Genomic DNA, 23,231 nt, shown 5'->3' with positions numbered 1-23,231 from the left:
AATAAAATAAAAAATAAAATAAAATAAAAATGTAAAACATATTTTAAGAGCAGGTCTAGGACATGGGTTTTTACACAAACGCCAGCCTAAACAGGTGGGTTTTGAGCTGGCTTTTAAAAGTATCCACAGTATCTGCGAAGCGCAGAGTTGCAGGCAGAGCATTCCAGAGCCTCGGGGCCACGGCCTCAAAGGCTCGGTCACCTCGGCTCTTAAATCGTGTGCGTGGGACAGAAGACCTAGAGCGTTTGACCTGAGAGTGCGGGCGGGTGAATAGGGGCGAAGTAGATCAGCTACATCAGCCGGAGCCTGACCGTGAAGTGCTCTGTCAGTGATGGTGAGAATGTTAAAGTGTATCCGAGATGCTACAGGAAGCCAGTGGAGAGATCGGAGTACGGGGGTGATGAAGGCAGAGAGGGGAAGAGACAGACCTGTTCTCTGATGGGATGGGATACCACGAGGAAAAGCTCGCCGGGAGATTCGAGCATCATTTACTTTCTGCAACAACCTCACCTCTGCAACACCAGATGAAACAATCGACACCACGGAGGTTACTGTGAGCTGGACTACGTTACTGTCTTTTCAGTGCTCGTGGAGTGCTGGATGAGAACAGCCTGCTTGAATGCATTATTTAAAAAGAAAAAGTTGGGACCATGAAGAGGACCCTGCAGTGCTCTAATTCATTCATTCATTCAGGATGCTATTTGCATTACAGGATGAAGGCACCTGGCTGCTCTGCTTTTCATCCCTTTAAATAAAATACAGCTTGAGGGTATTTCTTTGAGTAAATAGCCCGTATATTTAAAATCAGTCTAAAGAAACAGACCGTCTGCTTTCACAGCAGGCTGTTGAGCTAGTTGTTGGCAGCTATCGCTAGCTTTGTCTCTCTGTAGATTGGTTCATAAAGCTGGGAGGTATATAACCAAAACAATGAGCTAAAAGACGCTAAAAGGCCGTAAAACGAGAGGAACTGCAGAGTTGGGTGATAATTCTCTGTGGGCTTTATCACTATGAGCCACCTCTTTCACACTACACAGTCATTTGATCCATCGTTACTGTAGGAATATTGATGAGTGCAGCTTTAAATGACAAATAAGAGCATATTAATCACCACGTACAGCTGCAGAGCAGGATTCAGCACCTTTCTCTCTGTGCGGCCGTTTAAGGTCTGGCCTTGATTGATGCTTCCTGAGCCCGCCTCCTGTTTAAAGTAGAATGACATTTAAGAATACATTCTATAAAAAGGGGAAAAGTGCTCAGGTTGAAATGCATTTATGTAATGTATTCAACTCTAAATAGCCTCTTTTTTTATTTCACCATTATGACTCATTATCTCATAATGATCACTTTCAAGCGTCAGGAGGAGGAATTCATCTTTTCACTTGAAGGAAAATGCAGCAGGAACGGTAAATGTCTGCGAGGCTGATGACGGATTAAATGCCATTCAGAGGTGACATGTGGCTTTTCATCCTCTCCGTGTAAGCATTTATTTTACAGTTTTACTTCAGCTCAGATCCCCATCAGCTTTTTCTCCAGTGACCACTTTTCTCGCCGTGGAGTTCAGAATGGAATCACTCTATTTCATTATGTTTGACAAATGATATCTGCATGTCTATTTGTGATGAGATCGCTGTGTCGTCTCTGTGCTGTATTGTACCGTCCAAATGTGTTCATTGGTGTGTGTGGCAGTGGAAACATGCACGAGGAGTCTGCAAAGTTGATGTTGTTGGAAATGGGCTCTGGTTTTTAATACTTGGTAGAGTGATGAAATGTTAAATGAACCTGATTTCCTAAAACACTGTTTAACACTGGTGCAACCGAATCATAAAGAAAAGCGTGATTCAACCTTTAGGTTTCCAATCATTTCTTCCAGGTTTCCAATTAATCCCAATGATTGGAGCCTAGTGCAACATACTTTAATATACATATGAATTTATTTCTTATTTACATTTTGTATGCCACATCATCCATTCATGTAGCATAAAACACATGTATTTGAAGACATGTTTTTGGCGACAACAGCAAAGAAATTTGAAGATACTTCAGATCTATGCAACTAAAACTTGGAGTACAACAGTAACGAATATGTATCAATAATTATTCACTGGACAGAATTTAAATAAACTTGAATCCAGCCAAGATTGAACAGACAGACACGAGCGTCCTCTTTGTTTTAATGCACCTGATGCATTTAATGATTTCAGTCGACACGAACACACACAACTTGTGACTTACGCCACAATTTGATTGAACCAAATTTGTCTGTTGGGCATTTTCAAAGCAGATGGCCTGTGAGCTTCTACACAACAGCAGATGTGCTGATAATATGCTGATAAGGACATGTCCCTCTGAAGACTTTGATTATTTTTCCCTTCACCCGAAGGTCTCCGCTCTGCCTGATATCAAGAAGCTGTGAGCGGAGCCCCGGCGGACCGGCGGGTAGATACTCATCAACAGCTTGTGTCATTAATGTTGAAGCCCTCTCTGTCGGCCTCGGATCACAACGAGATCGTCCGCAGGGTGAGCATCTCATTACGACAGCAGGGCATAATCACGAGGCCAAAGCCTTGTACTGGCTGATACACAATGTGCATTGTGCCAGGAGGCTGCGTGTGTTCGCTCGGGTAGAGAAGCGGTGCCCTTCAAAGACAACTGTGAAGAGAAGACGGATCGATTTCCCCTCCGGGGGCCAAAACCTTGACAAAGAACGATAGATTTCATCGACCCTGTCAGGAAAGCATTGATATTAAAAAAGAATAACCTGTAACCTGCTTTCAACAACTCAGGCAACAAGAGTTTTAATTAGCAGCATATTCCCCCCATGAGGTACTTCTGCAGTTGCCGGGGAATACGTGAACAGATTGTAGAGTAGCTCAACAATCAGTAGCTCAACTGGCCTGAAAAAAAGTTGAAATTACAACCTGATTGGAATATATCTATCGAGAGGTTCATCAGTAACACCGTAGCACTGTGTGTTAGGACGAAATGTGTGGCAAGTGACAAAGCTATGCTAAAGCTAAAGTTAATAAACAGTTCAAGTAACACAAATTGAAATAGATCGCTAACAGGTGTTATAAAAAGAGTGCTTTACATAAATGGCCTAAATGAACACATAATGATTCACATAGCTTTAAATTGATAAAGTAACTACAAATAATGAATAAATGGTTCAAATCGACAGCCAACATGTTGATATGATAAGCTAAAGATCGTGTATGAATGGTCAGAATAGATGGCTGAAAGCTGTGGATCGATGATGAAATCGGTCAAATAGCTAAAAGTAATGTATTAATGGTTGAAACGTCCAGCTTTTGCCAATCCAAGTGGTAGTACAAAGTGCCACACATGCAAATGCAAAATTGACCGAATCAGCAGAAACATTCACAGTTATGTTGTATGAAAAACAATATCTGGTTTCACATCGTTGAATACTTCATTTGGAACATGACAGCTTTGTACCAATATGGCCCTGAAATAAAAACACGTTACCAGTCACTTCATCTTTGTGCAGAGGTAGGGGGGGGGGGGGGGGGGGGGGGGGGGGGGGGTGAAGTCAAAGTTGAAGATGTACCCACATGGCTGATGCAGCATATTCGGAGCATTGTAATTCATCAATGTCAGGCGCTGGTGGAGAGCGGCTGATAGCTGTATCAGTGGAACTCGTGGTTATCTCTCTCGCTGTGAACTCATTTTTGTTTTTCTTTCATGACGAGCTGACGCAAGCGTTACACGTCACGGATGAAAACCTAAAATAGCTGCCTGACCGCAGAACGGTTAAATTAAATATGATGTTGCACTCCTCGAGGGGACATCTAAAGGCTTTCTTTTTTTCGCGAGCTGTGCGAGTTTTCCCGCTCCATTAAAAAGAGGTCAGAGGTTAAACTGAGCAGCACCTCTGGGTCTGGCTATTGTTGAGTGTTTTGTCCAAGGACAACTTAACACCAAGTCATGTTGTTCCTGCACAAACAACATGCAGCCCATGAAAACAACCACCTGTCCTTGATTCTTTTGAAAACATCTGGCCGGAGCCATTTCTTATGTCACCACATTTGAAGCTGTTCGCCCTGAGCTGTTAGATGGCATTTAGTCGAGCAGATATCCTGCAAATGGATGCGTGCACGGCCATCACCACTGTTTACTGTGGCATCAATCAGACTCCAGATCATTGTCTCTCTGCCGTCTCTCATTTTGAGTTTAGCTGACGTCGTGTTGACAGAAATGACAGAGAAGCTCGAGCCAGTAAGACAGGCTTCCAGCAAAGCCACACCTACTGCACGAGCTGCGTCTGACTCTGACTTTGTGTCCACTCGTGATCTTTTTTCCTGCTTGGGAAAATACGAGCAAATGTAATGAGCAAAGTATTCCAGAAATAAAATGTAGATTATATCTAAATAAAATAGCAATCATATATGTCACAGGTAAATTTACCAGAAATCTTTTTTAAAAGCAGAATTCGGTGCCAGGTGAGTGAATAAAATGAGGATATAGATTCACAAGAAGAAGAAAAAAGGTAATTAGAGTCCATACTTGTGTAATAACAGTGAGATGAAATCCACAGCAAACACTCCCCCTCGGCCCTGACGCTGTCGGGTTGGACTTGCAGCATGCGTGGTTTCCCAGAGACGCAGTTTGACAGTTGAGCGCAGCGCACCGCGGAGCGCGCAGCTCCGGACGCACCACACACAGCTGCCGCGAGCCACACACATACACGCACACGCTCACACACACAGTCTGCTCTGCAACATCTGCCCCGTCGTCTCCGATGGAGAGCGCAGCGGACTGACGGACTGTTTGTTGATGTGGAGTAACGCGTCTGTCTACCTCTTTGGCGTCTCCCGCGGACCGAATCGGTGTTGTGGGATCTCCGCGGATCTATTCTGGACGTTTGAATGGCGACTTTTTAAGAAGCCGCAAAAAGTCCGTGGAAAAATCGAGCGCAGCGTGAATTGTAGCGACTACAATGTCCCAGAACATCTGCGTGGAAAACTTAAAGGCATGCTGCACATTGAGGGCTGCGAACGTGCGCTGAAACACATGGACACGCGCTCAACTACACACTGGGTAAGTCTGGCATTTAGGATTTACTTCTTTTTTTTTGACATTCGTGGTTGTTTTTTTGTTTTTAACAATCCCACAAATGGGTCGAAATTGTCAAATGACGTTGGAGCCACACAGAGGAGAACACTCGACCCATCAGACGTTGATCACATGTCTGTTATAACAGAAGCAGCCTGTTTTCATACATGTGACAAACTTCTTCCATGTCACTGTAACATCCCACTGGTTTCCCTTCAGGGGGTTGTGAAGGGGCCAAAGGGGCTAATTATTCTCAATTACTGCTTCCATAATGTCCTCATGGTATAATAACCCGAACATGTGCTTGATACGGTTGAATGGTCCTCCTCGTACTTAATTCATCTCCTCCTCGTACTTCATTCATCTCCTCCTGGTACTTCATTCATCTCCTCCTGGTATATTATTACACGTTTCCTACAACGGGCAGGCTTATAGCCAGCTCCCTGACATTGAAGGGATTTCTCCTCACATGTTAAATGTGCTCCTGTCATCACATGTTTGTGTTTTACTCCCAACATTGTTCCTCTTTAAATTTGTAGGAGAGCAGTCCCGTTGTGCTGCTTCCTCGTCAGACAAAAACGTATCCCTTTCCAAAGCGTCGTCCATGGATAACTGCATTTACCTGTCGGTATTTAAGTGGATGAGTTTGCCCATAATTAGAGGCTTTTAAATTATTCTTATGGAAATGTCCCCTCTCCCTTTCTTGTATGGATCGTCCAATATAAACATGCCCCGTCCTTGTGCCGGGATCATTATCAACCTGTTGGTATGTGGAGACGAACGCTCTCCTTCGCAGTGAATCGGGGCCAAAGCACTGCACCGGTCGGCCCTTGAAACAAGAGAGGACAAACTAATGAGAACAGATTACGTAGAACATGCAGTCTGTTCTGTATCGCTGTGTTTTTTTTTTTTTTTTCAAACCTCATTTTCGCCCTGCGACCAAACACTTCAGCAGCTCATCTCTCTAATTAGCCCTCCTGCTCTGTGGCTGGAGGTGAGCTGATGGGGGAAGCTGCTCAAGATAGAAAGACACCGCTGTATAAGACACATAATAAGACTGTGAAATAGAGAAAAGAGGAGAGAGACTGCAGATGTGCAACATTCTTCATGTGTTTGTTGCAACTGTGCTTCCAGACATCACATTCTCTCCGCTTTCAGGCTCACCATCAAATAGATCCTTTCCCTTCCAGCAATTTATTCAGCCCATTATCTCCTCCTCCCTGTCTCACACTTTGTTAAATCCAGCGCTTTCAATCAACTGATTGACACTGACTGTCAGGCTCCAAAGCGCCAGGTTTCAATCTACTTCTGGAGGTTCTGAACAGCAGTATGTACAGTGGGAGAGACTGGCTGTTGAGTTCTGAAGTCTCCAGCAGTTGCGGAGGCACATATTGCGTGTTGGATGGGCCGAAAAGTGAGTGGGACAACTTTTCCCAGAAAAACTGGGGAAGGAAGCCAGTGGTTCCTTTGTACGGAGCCAATTACATTTCAGGAAGTTCCCACAAGTTGTTAGGGCAGTTCTTAATAAGAAGATATGTTCAACACAAACAAGTCAGCAATTCTAGATTGTTTTGGTGCGAGTTGCCTCGTTCTGAAGATGTCGGCCGCAGAGATGTCGGCCTTCTGTGTGCAGGGTCATGCAGGAACTATTTTCTTTCAACCACAGTTCCCACACGAATCTGCTCACAACAAGGTCTGTGGACTATCTTCAGTAACCGGGTCAGGATTTCTGGAAAAAGACACTGCTGGGACGGTAGATTGCTCAGTGGCCGATACCTCCAACACTATAGGCAACTCACACCCAAACAAGCTTGATGAATAGCATTCAAGGTAAGAGGGAAAATATGTGTTTTTGATGATGGGGTGAACCGTCCCTTTAAGAGTTCAAGTAAATATCAAGAAGGGTATAGAAAGACTTGTCGACTTGGATCAACCCATTTAGCCCATTTATGCCATTTCTTATTGTGAAGCATCTTTTTTTCATGACACAAACCCCAGCTGGTCCACATAACCATCACTTCCTGTGACTCAGACTCTAAAAGGTGCTCTTCATCTCTGCCCCTCAGACTCTTACGCATGCGATTATGTTGTGAGAAGCACTCTTTCCATGATGATTGCAGTCGGAGGGAGACGTTTTGCGTCATTCTAGGCTGTGAAATCGCTTTCTCTCCGCCGATTGCTGCGCTGCTCCTGCAAGCGAGACACTGAGTTGTCCTCGTACGTTTGAGCGCAGGCTTGTCACTGACAAGAAGACGCTCTGAGGAGGACCAATCAGGAGCAGGTCAGGCGATGGTTCAGAGTCCTTCAGGGTCTCTGTGTCCCACAAGAAGACTTCTGCTTCAGGCCTTTTACGATGATGAAGACTGAGTGGATGTGGGAAGGCTGATGTGTCAGTGATGCACGAATTGCAGATTTATGCATTTAAATAACATTTGCGTGAGCAACAGGTGGGCGAAAGAACAAAGCAGAGTTTAAAAGCACGCCACATTTTGTTTACGTACTATTCCTGACAAAAAAGAAAGAGATAAATCCACCTTGGAAGTGTTTCTTGAAAGCATTGTTGAAGGAATGTTTTTTGTTTGTTGACAGTTTTGTCTCAGAGCGTCTGAAACACCAGCACAGAGCGTTCGGGCTCACAGCTCTCTGGCAACAACATGTTGTGTGTAGAGGATGAAAGGAAACATGAATATGCTTCACTCACTCTGCCTAATGAGGATGAGAGGGATGCTATTGGAATGGAACTTTTTTTTACTCAAAATCCCACTTAATAAGTAAAGTGTTGCATTAGTGGCCTGGTTAACAAATTAGAAAAACATTTGTGCGTCAAAGCTTGGCTTGTATTTGATTTTCACTGATTTAATTTTAAAGACAAATACAGATCTCAAGGAATGCAAGATTAGTAAAGGACAAACTAATGTTTCTTGAGAAATACTGGTTACTGCTTGAAAGCCATCAAATTAAATAGACTGAGAAGCAACTTGTCGTTTTAAATACTTTAGTTTTTTTATGGATTTAACAAGCAGGATATAAGGTGTTCGTTAGCTTTCGTCGATCTGGTAGGTGTGTTATGTCACCTTTGGACAGAGCCAGGCTCGCGTTTTCCCTCTGTGTCCAGTCTTATGCTAAGCTAAGCTAACCATCTACTGGCTGGAGTTTAGATCTTCTTGTCGAACTCTCAGCGAGAAAGTGAAACGCTAGTGCCGTCATCCTGCATTTATAAAGATACAATTCCCATGATTCAATAAGCCGTGTTTGACATGTCGCCTCTCTGTGGCGCTCCTCCTATATGACTTTCTTTTTGTGCTCCTTGAAGCCACCCCTGGGTGCAGTGTCATGCTCAATAAACTGCTCCTGTCAGAAGCACTTTGCTGAGTCGCTCTCCGAAAAAGAAAAACAACGTTGTTAATTTCTCAGCGTTGGGTTCAGGCAGCAACTTGGCATCTAGTTGCTTTGATCTGATCTTTCATTGCGAGTCCAGAGAAGAGTGTTTTGACTCGTGGGTTGTCTGCAACATTATTTCTGTGTTCTATTTACAGTCCAACAAGAAAAGTAGGACTCTGTGGATCACTTTCATAGAGTTTACTGATATATCTTCCCTTTGTTAGGACTACATCTTCTTAATTGGTTTGACTGGGTTTCCTCTCATATCCTGAAGATACGAAACTACTCGTGTTCAAAATAGTTTGTACACGTTGTAGGACCACATCTTATGACACAAAAAGTGTGTAAATACACGAAATACATGTAATTGTTGACTCGTCTGTTTTGCCCTACAGAGACATGCTGTGTTGCTGAATGGGTGACAAGCTCCCTGTCACCTCACCAACCCTGTGAAGCCCCCGTCCCATCTGGTTGTGCAGGACAGGCTCCCCCAGCAAAGTGGCAGTGATGTACCAGGAGGTGGCCTTCCTGGCGGGAAGCAATGATCACCAGTTCACCCCCTTCCACTTCAAGCCTGTGGAGAACACGCGGGAGGTGGAAAGCAAAAAGGGCTTGTTCTACAAGCGAGCCCAGCTGCTGCTGCAGCCTCAGCCCCGCCAACAGGACGGGGACGAGATCGGCCTCACCGACGGGGCGGCCATCATCAACGTGGGGGGGATCAAGTACCGCATCCCCTGGTCCACGCTGGAGGAGTTCCCCCTGACAAGACTGGGCAAGCTGCGCAGCTGCAGCAACGAGGCCGAGATCATGGACTTGTGCGACGACTACGACGGCAGCCGCAACGAGTACTTCTTCGACCGAAGCCCGTCGGCTTTCCGCACAATCGTCTCTTTCTTGGCGGCGGGGAAGCTGCGGCTGCTCAGGGAGATGTGCGCTCTGTCCTTCCAGGAGGAGCTGCTGTACTGGGGGGTGGAGGAGAACAACCTGGACTGGTGCTGCCTCAGGAAGCTGCGGCTCAGGCAGGAGGAGTACAAGGAGCTGCAGAGGTTGGAGGAGGAGGAGGCCGAGCTCACCTCGCCGCAGTCCTGCGAGGAGAGCCCGCAGCCTCCCGGAGCAGGGCCGCAGGAAGAGGTCCAGACGGGGGGCTGCATGCTCAGACTGAGGGACATGGTGGAGAACCCCCAATCCGGCCTGCCGGGGAAGATCTTCGCCTGTCTGTCTGTGATATTTGTCGCCATCACCGCAGTGACGCTGTGTGTCAGCACCATGCCAGACCTCAGAGAGGAGGAGGAGAGGGTGAGTTCACTCCGTCTCTTCAACAATCAACTTCTGAAATGACCTTTTGCCTTGCCCTTCTTACCCACAAATCCATTTAAAGTTATCCCAAAAGTCCAAACTCGTATCTGCTTCCCCATATTTCGTTTCTGGAATGAAGTCCTGACAATTATTGGACTGGAATGATTCAGCTCGGCAGAAGCTGCAGCACTCAGCATCCAAATCACTTCGGCACCATTCAAAAGAGAGGCATCTCCCAATTCGTTTTATTTTTGAGGACAGTATCAAATTTTGAAAGTAAAAAACAAACAGCAATGTGATATCAAATATTGGGTTTCCCACAGAGTCAAATAACCGTCTAACAGCTGTACAAATGCTGAAGCCATCACATGCTGAACAGATTTTCATGATGAACAAACACCGCACACACACACACACACACACACACACACACACACACACACACACACACACACACACACACACACACAGCTATGAACTTAAGGAAGCTCGCACTGAGGATTCCTCTTTATTCCTCGCAGCCTTGGGGATGTGAGCGCTTCACAGCTGCTACAGTAGAATAGAGATTACGTTGATGCAGCAGCCCACATACAGAGTCTTCCTGGGCTTCATTGTAAGTCTTTGTGACAGAGACAGAGGCGAAAGCTCAGGGACACAGAAGCTCCATTCACTTAACACCAGATTATTGCGTCGCTTCCCTCACTGCTCCTGCAGCAGAAATGCCTTCACGGCAACGGCTGTATGTATATTTACATATCTTCAAATGAATCGTCTGTTCTGGTTTTGGATTTCAGTTCAGTGTTTGCAGTATCCCACAGATATTCTCCCCATGCAGTTGATTTTACTCGACCTGCTGATAAAAAAATGAATTCGAAATGAGATGAAATGAATGTTAAATAAGCTCATTGTTGTTATATAACATGATGATTATGCAAATTACAGCCATGCAGTGTTAATCCATACAGTTAAAGGCTTGTTTACCCAAACCATATCCAGGCCAGCTGTCCAGGAAACAAATCGGGAGCTTTAAATGGAAATAAATGACATTTTTTATTGAGTGCCGTGTTCACTGTGAAGCTTCATCGATGCGGATGCTTTTTTAACTGGTATGTAGATGTTGCATGGCATTTTAGAAAGCATCTTTGATGTTACAGTCCAAAGATCTGCTCAAAATAAAAACAAACATGGCCAATAATATTCCAAAGCTCGAGAAGGTCTCAATAAAATAATGATCCTCGAAACCTAAAGTCTCTAATTAGGTCTGAAAGTGAGAGCGGAGCACATCCACTTGTTGCTGCATTCAGCTTTCATCTCCATGGAAGAGAAATATTGCCACCTCGGGCTTTTGTACCCACTTACTACACATGCTGTCGCAGTCTGTGACAAGTGGAGCACAACAAAGCGTATTAAAGCCTACGATGCCTCCCCCCCCCCCGAGCCTTTTCATGGAGATCTGGCTCCAGAGCGTCTTTGTGTCGCACTAATTTAACCCCTGAACGACATCAGCAGACCAGTGTGTGATTAAAGAAGAGCCCCGCCGCTTCTCCCTCTGTCAAAGATACATCTTTGAAGTGCATGAGCTTCAAAGGGAAAATCAATCAGGAAAACAAAACCAGCTTCGACATCGTCTCATTCTATCTCCAATTCAGTGTCATCTGTCATTATGTGCCTGTATGAAACCGCAGCTTTAATGATCTGAATCAGAAGAGCAACGGGAGTGATTATATGCTTCAAACTCTCTGGACAGCTGAAAAGGTGTCATCGTGGCACCAATTAAGCACCCAGGAGTGCCTGACAGAGTGAGCGTCACACCTCCTCCAACAGAACATTCGGTGGTGGTGGTTCATTAGAAGTGAGAACCCAAACTAAGTGGGCAAACCCCAAAACGCAAGGGTTCATCATCAGTATAATGAGGTGGCTGTGTCATTCTTGGCAAACCTAGGATAAGACCATGAAGGGAGGCAAACCACAATCTGCCACTTATTTGCATCTTCTTAACCGCCATGAACACCAGAGACGGTAAATAAAAACAAAGCGCCACTCCCTCCAAAATACCAATTTTATTACGAGGAGACAAACTTTGTCCTACAAGTGCTGTGAGTGCGCTTCTGGCTCGGTGGTAATTGTTCCGTGTGCACACAAAGGAATCCTACACACAAACAGAGGCAAAGCAAACCGTCTCACAATGGTTTGAGAAGAACAATAAAAGTGTGTTCGCGCCCTCCGTTTCCCCTGTTTTGTTCCCAGCAGTCGTGGTTTGTACCGAGGGGACAGATTTAAGGCTGTGGAGCGTCTCTTCTCCTTTATTACCATGTTATGAGAAGAATTCGGCCTTGCTCTGAAATTGAAGCAGCTCAACCCTTGCATTCAGCTCAAATTGGTGAATTGCTTTTGCTAATAACCACATCTCTTTCACTGGAGTCCGCCCACTCATCCTTCCCCATTACGGAACTTCCCGATATCCATTAGCTTTGATAGCCAACCATTTACGTCTGCACAGATCCTCCCCATAGTAATGAAACTAATGAAATGATCATTTCCCTTAGATACCCATATCTAGGTTATAATAATGTATTTCTAATGTTGTTTTTGAGACCTCAGCTATGGCTCCAGGGTTCAGCAGTATGAAGGGAGCAGCACTCCCATGTTGAATACACTGCCTGCTACACCTGATTAAACCTACTAATACGAATACTCTCAAGACATTTCTAACATGTTAGGATTATCTTTCGTGAACTGAAAACGTTGCTTTATGGTCCATTTCATTGTAAATGGGGATCATAACTCACGAAATGAAACTCACGTGAAGCAAGAGAGAAGTAGAGTCATTTTCTCTGAGACTTAAATACAGGAGTCGCCCCCTGATGGCCACGAGAAAGAATGCAAGTTTAAGGCTCTTCTGCGTTAGTTTCCCTTTTCAGTGACGGAGGTTTCCGCCAGAAACCCCAAACAGTGAGCAAACAGCTGCCCCTGACGCTGAAAGCATCTTAACATTTTTACTTGCCAGGAAATGAAGTCACGTTACGAAGCTCTCAGTCGTGGATTCCAGCCTAAAATGAAATTGCTCTGTGAAGCGGGAGGGCAATGCAACCCAAACCCAGGAAGCGTCCGTCTTCATGCACTTGGTCACTTGAGCCGTAGGCGAGAGTTCGGGCTGAAAAAAACGTTGTAAGGATCCTCCTGCAATGAAAAGCACTTAGCCAGGCCTTCTAATCTAATGTAGCTCTTAGAAAAAAGCATTTGGTGACTAAGAGGCCTTTCTCTACCCCTCTCTTTCTCTAACACACACACACACACACACACACACACACACACACACACACACACACACACACACACACACACACACACACACACACACACACACACACACACACACAGTATAAAAAAACAAGAAGCTAGATTGCATTTCGCATTTCATGGCCGCTCTTTGCACTCTCTGGATGAATAGGAGATGAAACATCTCAAGTGTTTTGTCGATTTCTTCCCTCAGAATTGCTTACTCTGTTCACAGAAGCGTCTTTGAAAACTGCGTTCTTGTCCTGTTTATCTCCTGCGAGAGCCCCGGCTGTGGATCTAACCTCTCGGTGACTCCGCTCAGCCCTTATTCACTCCATTCTGATGTAAATCCCAGCCCCTTGAACAGCACACCCTCACCTCAGCCAGAAACCATCACCGGGAAGTGATTTGTAATCACTGTGAGTCCCCATGGGAACATAGCCGTGTTTTATGCTGTAGGACTTCAGCAAAACCTCGACTGTCAGTAAAGAAATGTGAAAGGTGATGGACAGAGATTGGATGAGTACCAACATATTTGCGGGGACATTTTTAAACAAGAGAAAATAGTTCTTTAAGCTGTTAATATTCATAGAGTACTTCAATTGACGATGAGAAGGCAATGCCAATTAAAATAGCCTCAGTCACCATCAACTTATCAGGATTAACCGAGAATCTACAAAAACAGAGTAAAAGAGGTTGAATAATGTGATGTATTTCTCCAGCCCTTTGGTTGCAACAGGAAAGCGCTCCGGTTTAGTTCAGCTTGCTAATTGCTCGTCCCTGCGGAGCTGCAAGCGCAGCAGCTGAACAGCCTCTCAGCGCACGAGGAGGCAACAGCTTTGACTTCATCAGAAAACACTTCTCCTGTTACCAGAGAAGCATTTGCATTAGTCAACATTTACAGCAAGCGTACAGTCTGTCTGCCATTGACCCGAAACACTGTCTTACCCGATATGTAAAATAAATATTTTCATATTTCTCCCAGTGTAACCGCAGAGGAAGCACTTTGCTGTGTGGCTGTGAGGGATATTGACTGATGATGCTCCGGGAAGTTTGAGGGAACAGTTCTAAAATCCAAATCTAATCAAAGTCCCAGGAGACTGAGCTTTCATGTCATGTTAATGCATATATATATATATATATATATATATATATATATATATATATATATGTATGTATGTGTATGTGTATATATCTATGGCATAACTTTCAGCCCATTTAAGCTGCATTAGCCTTGCTCATAAATGTTGTTGTCAACTTTAAAACGTTAAAACCACTTTCACTCATTCACTCGCTGTCTGCTGACTTCAGTCCATCAGTTACTGTTTGTTGTAAACGTGTGTTTTCGGGGAGTGGAGAGAGAGTGAGAGACACATCTGTCAGGCAACAGCCATACTTATTGATGTGTTATAGATTAGGTTGGACCAGATGAAACTATAATGACGATAATAATTATCAGAGCAGGTCGTTACAGGTGTGTAAAATGAGTATTATTAGCTTTTACAGAAACAGAACAGGAGGCTGTGTGTGTGTGTGTGTGTGTGTGTGTGTGTGTGTGTGTGTGTGTGTGTGTGTGTGTGTGTGTGTGAGTTATCGTTTTCAGACGATCGAAAAATAAATACGTTTCTGAAATGATGAAACATTTTGATCAGACTCCATGGCGGTGGTGGATTCGACTTCTTCTTCTTGCCAAAGACGATGTTCAGTAGAGTCTTTAAAAAGTTCCAGAGAAAGTAATCATGCTGATATGTAATTATTGAATCTGGGTTAGAGCAGAATACTTTGCCTGCTAATCATAATTCTGCATCCTAATCACACCCACACACACACACACACACACACACACACACACACACACACACACACACACACACACACACACACACACACACAGAGACTTACTGGAGGAAATTCACCAAAGCGCTCTGGGGGAAATCAGATAATATTATTTGACCATTTTGAGAAATGATCAGACACACAGCAGGTCGCAAAGCTATGCACTTAGCGGGAACGTCAATCTTATTTGTTATAATTTGTGTAAAATGGCTCGAGTGAGCTTCTATCTGCTCAGATCTCACCCTGAAGCAGCCTGCTCTCCTGACTCGCTGGCTCCTCTTTCGCAGGCAGTAATCGCAAACACAGCGTTCAATGTGACAGATTTTACACTGAATGAAAACTATTTTAAGGTTGTGGGAGCAGAATTAAGACGAGGACAGAAAAGTATACTTGACTGACAGTGTTTTGGCGTGCAGTAGGCAGGCATGAGGCCCTGTGATGACGCTGTTACTTACTCTTAGTACTAATGGTTATTGAATACATCGTTAACTGTGGGGGGGGGAGGGTGCAGAAGCCTATCCCAGCATGCACTGTGTGAGTGGCAGGAGGCCGTCAGTCTTTTTCAGGGACATATTGTCACGATTTATGTTTTGAATTGGTTGTTGATTCTATTTTATTGAGATGTTCTGTGTATTTCCTGCCTTTGTCCGTCTTACCCCGGTGAGGGCCGGCCCTTCCCCTCATTAGACACTGCTGCGTTCAATCAGCTGCACCTCCTCAGTCTGCTTCACTTCCTGCCCCCGTCTGTTCCTCTCGTGATCGGCTGCCCCGCCCTTAATTGAAACCTGCTGTGTGTAATCACCCCTGTGTGTATTTAAACCCCGTGTGTCCCTCGGCTCAGTGTTCGGTCGTCTTTGGTGTAACCTGGTCCGTCTTTCGGCTGCCTGCCATGTCCTCCCGTTATGTTTAGTGTCTGCTCCACGTTGCCGTGTTCCCCGTTTCTTTGGCTGTTTTATTTTTCATGGACTTGTGATTCACATGCGTTTGTGTTGAATACTTTTTTGTTCCAATTAAACCCACAATTATCCAACCCTCCGTTTCCCTGCATTTGGGTCCAGCCCTTTCTTTTCTGAAACCTTACAGATGTAGTAAGTTTCCAATTCCCCGAAACTGCAGCCAGTCAATAAATGACATAAATGAATCCTGCCTGTGGAAATAAAACGTCTGCCTTGCATATTCAGACATTATATAAAAAATAGTCACACTCACGGTAACGTTCCGACGGGGAACGCTGTCCATGGTTCCGCTACTTTGGTCCAAAGTAAAATATCTCGACAGATGTTGAATGGACTGCCAGACAGACATTGAAATATTGTCACAAACGCCTCAGCTGTAATTTGTGTTCAGCGCTAATTAGCAAATGCTCACACTTTAAATTAACATTGTCATTGTTGTCATTTATCCCGAAGCACTGCTGAGCCTCTCATCTCCTGCGTGGTAGACGGTCCCGAATGCTTTCCATTGAAGAGCTCAGGGAAGCCAGTTGGTTGTCTGCGCATTACAAAGCTGCACACAAAGATGAAATGCTATCTGAGGGGTTTCAAAACCATGTTTTTCACTTTTACAACGGAGAAGGCTTCGAGGATGAGCACCAACTGATTCTGGTTTACTACCTGGATCGGTCTCCCATGCAGTAGATGAGAGGGACTAGTGTGGCTGTACAATTTCTCACAAAAATTCTATTAATGTCTAAAACTGTAAGACACCGAACCCTTGTAAAGTGTATCAATAACTTAACCATTTAGGGTTCGTATTTTGGCTTTAATCTGCACTTTTGCAATGATGCTCGTGTCCTGCTGTCACGTATTCACATGAGCTACAGATCCACACATGGATGAGTTGGGTGTCTTCTTGTAAAGCACATGAGACAAGGCAGCACCAGCTGTTGGTAGTGGAGCCCTTTTCATCCTGTATTTTACTGGTTTCAAGTTATTTCAATATGTATGACTGCACACAACATGACATGCAGCTTTTTTTTTTGTTGCTAAAAGTGAAACCTGGACTTTTGTTTGTTGTCCATACAATCTTAAATCTGCCATCTCTTCTCATGGATTATGGAAATAGCACTTGGGAGTCACACACAATCCCGTTATTGTTCTGAAATAAGATGCCTTCTTTTTGAAGAAGCTTATTAAGATGGTTTCTGGAAGAGAGCGGGGAAGCGTTGAAACTCAATCTGACCGGCAGAGAGCAAACACACAAGACACTCAGTGGAGCCCAGTGAGGTGAATAAATACATCCATTAAACGCATGGGCGTGCCGAGGACAGAACCAGCCCGGCGCTTGAAGTACCCCTGTCTGTGAGCCCGCTCAAACATGTCTGCGGGGAATCAGAGGTGGGCCGCCGTCGCCTCCCTCATTGTTTGGTTTGCATGCTTGTCTTCAGCGCTGACAGGGTCAGAATCCCCTGATCGCTGAGAGGGATAATTGTGTGCTTTTCATTTTGATCCTCCGCGCTTCTGCCTACATCAGAGGCTTCTCTGTGTGGAGAACGGGCAGGCGGGAGGGAGGGAGTGCAAGATGCACTCAGCCAGAAAAACCTCCGACAGAGAACAATACAAATATGCTGGTCAAACACAAGGAAAGGGACAGTGTCATTAAAACGAATACAGACAGACTCCCTTGTGGACGCAGAAGAGCAGAAAGACAGAGGTGTGAAACACACTGGGTACCATGTGACAAACGAATGAGCTCCTTAAGGATTTGGACAGGAGCACATTTATTTGTCTTGGCTTCAGACCCGTATTATTTTGGATGTGGAATGACAGCATGTGGTTAGAGGGTGGATTTCAGCTCAGATTTGAATTTCTCTGCGGCGCCTCCAGAGCTTCAACATTGCCATGTGCTGCAGAGCTTTAATGTCGCCGCAGATACAAAAAACTGGTGTTCAGGAAAACACTTTGCATGAGGACTCAGAGGTGGATTGATGACCCGTAAAGCGGATAATGAGTTAGAGAGAGAAACCGAACATGCAACTGACGATATGAAACTTAATGGAGAGGCTCTTTTACTGAACACAGTAATAATCAGCAAAGTACTGTTTCCTCTATCATCTATCCAAGTGGTTTTGGCATTCTGAAATGGGAGAATATAACATTTTCTTTTAAATTTCTGGTCCAATTCCGCTTCAAATCCCCTCAAAGAGAAGCTGATAATCTGTGCTCTTAACCTCACAGTTATTTTATCATTTCACATTTCAAAATGAGAATATATATCGGCTTGTTAGCAGCTGGCCAGGGAACTATACGGCGCTGTGCCGAGGAAGAGAAACAACTCCCTATTCATTTTAATGTTGGCTGTGGACGGCTGCCAATAGAGACTTTGTGACGTGACTCTGACTAACAGAACATTTCAAATTCTCTCATCCTCTGCTTTTACTCCTCAGTAAGCCGGCTGTGTAACTGACCTGAGCTGTCCATACTGTAGCTACACTTCATCTGTTTTCTCAGTTAAAACTGCAATTTTATGTTTCTTCTTAGATTCGATGATTTATAACCATAAACTAGTGAGTAATGCCGACTGGCATCTAATTGCACTTTCACATCCACACTGTGGAGGTTTGATAGAACCTGTTGTACTGCTGTGCTCAGCCAACTGTCAGTGGAAAGGCGTTGAGTTTTTACTCTGCCACCGCAGCGCTGAAGAACATAACGCATGAATCGGTCGGCAAATCCATCCCACTGTTGATCACGATGGCTGCTTCTCCAGATCCGTACAGCAGTTAATTGCTGCTGCTGCTGTGTGAAAAGCTGCAACTCCAGCTGTGCCGATCCGTCATATACGTGGTCCTGAATGGGTTTAGCAAGTTTTAGCTCTCTAGGGCAAAAAAAAAAGCATGCTATATGCAAAACTAAGTCTATACTGAAAAATGCACGAGGCTGAATCGCTGAGGAGGACTTCCTTTCTTTGAGGCCAGTCAGTTGGAATGACGCGTCCACGGCAGCAGAGCTGTTGACTGAGCAAAGACGAAGGGAAATGTTCTGCTTGTATATTCCCGCTTGCGCACATTCTCACCTGGAGAAAATCTCCACAACCACAGTGTGTGTTGTTGTTGTTGTATCACTGTTGGCTCGCTGTCATCATGTGTTTCTGCACAACATCAAAGTCATGAACATCTGAGCCACGAAACACAACAGGGAACTGAGTCTGAGAGGATTCACGATTCTTCAGAGATCTATTTCTCAGCGTTACGCGACATTTCAAAGAGGAAAGAATTTAAAAATATATTCTGTATGTCTTCAAACATTCTCACATTCTAATGAATCCACACACGATTAACTGATCCTAATAAAGCAAAGTATATTGTTTGTAATTAATAACATTTAATTAAATGCTGACAAAAATGAAAAGCACTCACTTTTTCTTTCAGTGTCCTCCAGGGGTGACTAACCAAGTAATCTCGAATAATTATATTTTAAAATATGTATGAACCCTATTTCAGCAGTAGAATAAAATAGATTACCATTAAAAGAGAGAACATTTCAGCTGCGGCAGCTTTCAGAAGGCACCGTGACTGAGACAGTTAATTACTTGATGTCCGCACATCGACAGCGTTCACCTCTTGACCTCTCGGGTTTGACGTGTGAGTCAGCGAGGGTTCACGAAATGAGATAATCAAAGCCTTTTGTTTCACACTTCATGAATCTCTCAGCACCTTCCCTTTTGTGTTTTTGTTCAGCGTCACCTTTTGTTGCGAGATCAAACGCATCAGCCTCCTCTGTCAACGACAACCCCGCGAACCAAATAGCAGGCTTTGAAACAGTCTTAATTGCTGACACTGCACCTTATCTGAAGCACTACGGTATTTATCTGACACACCGGGGGGGGGTGTTGTTGCTGTTTTGTAATGTAACACAACCCTTAATTAATGTCTGTCTTTGTCTGCTTTTTATCTTCTTCTTCTCTCCGTAGGGCGAGTGCTCCCAGAGGTGCTACAACATCTTTGTGCTGGAGACGGTGTGCGTTGCCTGGTTCTCCCTGGAGTTCACGCTGCGCTTCATTCAGACGCAGAGCAAGTGCATGTTCCTGCGAACGCCTCTCAACGTCATCGACGTGGTGGCCATCCTTCCCTACTACGTCACCCTCATTGTGGACTCTCTGTCGGTGGGAGAGAAGCCTGCGGGCTCGGGGAACAACTACCTGGAGAAGGTGGGGTTGGTTCTCCGCGTCCTGCGAGCTCTACGGATCTTCTACGTGATGAGGTTGGCTCGCCATTCCTTAGGCTTGCAGACGCTCGGGCTGACGGTGAGGAGGTGTACGCGTGAGTTTGGCCTGTTGCTGCTTTTCCTTTGCGTTGCCATGGCGCTTTTCTCCCCACTGGTGTTCCTTGCTGAGAGCGAGCTGGGCGCCAAGCAGGAGTTCACGAGCATCCCTGGCAGCTACTGGTGGGCCGTCATCTCCATGACCACGGTCGGCTACGGCGACATGGTGCCCAGAAGCATCCCCGGCCAGGTGGTGGCCCTCAGCAGCATCCTGAGCGGCATCCTCCTCATGGCTTTCCCCGTCACGTCCATCTTTCACACCTTCTCCCGCTCCTACTTGGAGCTGAAGGAGGAGCAGATCCGGGCGCTGAGGCAGAAGTCGGACTCGCAGGACAGCACCAAGTCCCAGAACAGCGAAGACTCTCAGGAGACGGACAGCTACCACGCCATCACAGGGGCCGCGGCCTCATCCATGCATCGGAGGAAGTCCATGGCTGCTCGCAGGGCTGCTGAGATTAAAGCGGCCATGACGACTTAGAGCTGCTCTGTCTGTCCGTGTTCAAGTGGCAGTCTGGGAGGCCGTGGCAGCCGGCGCGGGGACTTCCAAGTTGACAAGCTGCAGGACTGTGAGCAGGGAGGAGATCTTCTTCTCTGGAGATCGAGGTCTCTGCTTTGATCGTGGGAAGCCGCTTCTGCACCAGAGCGTATCTGAGTTTCTAAAGTTTTGCGGAGGAGCTGCAGAGGTCTTTTTTTTTCCTCCACAAATTTGACTTAGAACTTCGATAGTTCAAGTACATCATTAAAGAACCAGTCGAATGAGAAAAAAGTGACAGACAGGATTCTCTCTGGCTGCGAGTCAGACTTGAGACGAGTGAGCAAACCGACACGAAAAGTTGTTTTTCAGACCTCAGACTTATAAATAATGTTCCTCGTGTAGCTGCATTTGAGAGGATTGTCTGAAATAAAGGTATTTGCTGAGTTGTGAGACATGTCGTTTATTATTGATGTGCAACACTATCTCCATATTGCATTTTGCCAAACCAAATAACTTTGTTATATATTAGGTACACACATGCACATGATGATGTCAGCGCATTTATTTGCAATGAAGCAGAGCTTATTCATCTATGACGTGACATAGACAATTTATTCGTCAAAGGGCTCTGCATGCACTCGTGTGAAAAGTATCTGGTTCTTATGCTGGAGCTTTAAAAGAATAGGAAGCCGTTTCAGGAAACAGGCTTCGCTTTTATCAAGGTTTCAGCAAAGTTTTAGTTGCCTTGTTAAAAATGATATATACGCATATCTGTTTGTGCAACTCTTTGGTCAGGAGCAACTGCAATGCCGTGCAAATTGCCGTGAAATCTGGTATGGCCACTCATATTTCCACAGAGGTATCTCCTATTGATCGTAGTTTTTTGGTCTTTTTTGCCCAAACCTCTACACGAATCTGGAAGGTTTGTATACGTTTCATTACAGTTAAAACCACCCAAAATTCAAATGACTGCTCATTTTTGGGACATTATGAGTGATTAGTATCCCAGATACTAACAGCACGAGCTGGAGCTACTGTATCCTTTGGAGAGACAGATGTTGGTGCCAGACATCTTAACACATTTTGAGGTAAAGTGACCAGTCGACACAATATTAAAGTAAATGCTTGAGTGAGAATGAAACCGGCTCGAGAAGCACACTTACAAATATGTGTCATCATATGTGTGATTCTCTTCAACGGGGCTGACTGACATCCACCGACGGACAACGGACTCCAAATGCTTATGTCTAAATTATATTTCAGATTATTGGTGATTCTAATAATAATGTAGGACTTTCCTTCAACATGTTCTGGAAGTGTTTTCTCTACATACAGTATTGTAGATAAGACATTATTATTGTGTTTGGTCCATTTCATTATCATGATTTTGTTTCGCAAATAAACAGTCAAACATCTTTCATCAACAACAATGTAAAACCGATGCACATGTTATGTAAGCCACATCTACAGTAGAAGAGCCGGTCGTGGTTAATGGCACAGTAAAAGATAAATCTGGATCCACTTTTTTTACTCCTTCTCGGCTGGCACATCTATTATCTGCAGTGGAGAGCTTGATGTGAGAGCCCCGCGCGTTACAATTTAAGTGCTTACTATTTAGATGGCCTATATGCCCAAAGACGGACCTCCACTGCTTGGCTTACGTATTCTTCCTCCGACACTTGATGTCTGCCAGAGCTGCATCGCTGATTGGGGCAACGGTCGATGTCTGCAGGCCCGACACAAACAAAACATGACTCGCGAATCTCTCCACGTCCTCTTTATTGTGCGTCAATGCCACGTTGGATTCTCAACTTGGTGTTCAAACAAGTGTTGATGGATGTTACGAGTTATTGAGATGGACAACTGGCACTTCAAAAGACAAATTAAACACAAATGTAACATAGTAAAAATGGCATAAAAACTGAACATACAGGTACTTATATTTTTGGTACAGTAACAGAACTAGGTGTTGGTTTCACAGATACGACGACGTGGCAGTGTATATGAGCAAATGCCTCTCATGTGAAAGTGAATGGATCAAATGGTACAAAACACAAAGTGATAAAAAAAGAAAGTAAAATCAGACACAAGGAATGAAAGCGTAAATAAAGTGAGTCTTTTGATCACGTTGAACCCACCACTGCCTGAATAAACAGCGAGCGTACATTATCTTACACTGGCATTTCAAGATTTATAAAAAAATAAGAGTAACTAAATAAACGGGGTGACTAAACAGGTGTCAAACACAAAAAAAAGTGCACACTCTCTCCATATTTTTTAGGACAGAATGAGGTCTGCTCTGGTACACAGTTCACTGAAGGGCTGACAGTCGTGACACCTCCTGGTTTGGCATTTCACCCGTCCCCAGAGAGACTAGAAAACAACAACAACAACAACAACAACACACTCACCGTGTTATGCGGCGGCCTTTCCTTCTGAACAGGAAATTCATTTCTTGAGACAAAATGATGATGAGTACAACCTGCTCCAAAGCAGCAGCACCGTGGAGTCATGAGGAGGGACGTTATTGGATTTGCAACATAAATAATAAACTTCAGACAATGATGGGAAGTGAAGATACAATGTTGCAGAACATATTCAGAAGTATCAATCTATAAAAAAAGTGAACT

General features: G+C 44.6%; 1 protein-coding gene across 1 annotated transcript; it reads left to right on the top strand.

The window, feature by feature from the left end:
- Positions 1 to 8,961: 8,961 nt before the first annotated feature.
- Positions 8,962 to 20,774, top strand: kcng2 (potassium voltage-gated channel, subfamily G, member 2; the record flags this gene model as incomplete). Its single annotated transcript, XM_079287989.1, has 2 exons — positions 8,962 to 9,750; positions 19,777 to 20,774. 2 exons carry the CDS (start codon positions 8,962 to 8,964, stop codon positions 20,602 to 20,604), a joined length of 1,617 nt encoding a protein of 538 aa, XP_079144115.1. The 3' UTR covers positions 20,605 to 20,774.
- Positions 20,775 to 23,231: the final 2,457 nt, after the last annotated feature.

This window comes from Melanostigma gelatinosum (assembly GCF_949748355.1).
Source record: "Melanostigma gelatinosum genome assembly, chromosome: 17".
Taxonomy (NCBI): domain Eukaryota; kingdom Metazoa; phylum Chordata; class Actinopteri; order Perciformes; family Zoarcidae; genus Melanostigma; species Melanostigma gelatinosum.
The sequence above is the reverse complement of the archived record's forward strand: the minus strand, read 5'-3'. Positions and strand labels throughout refer to the sequence as shown.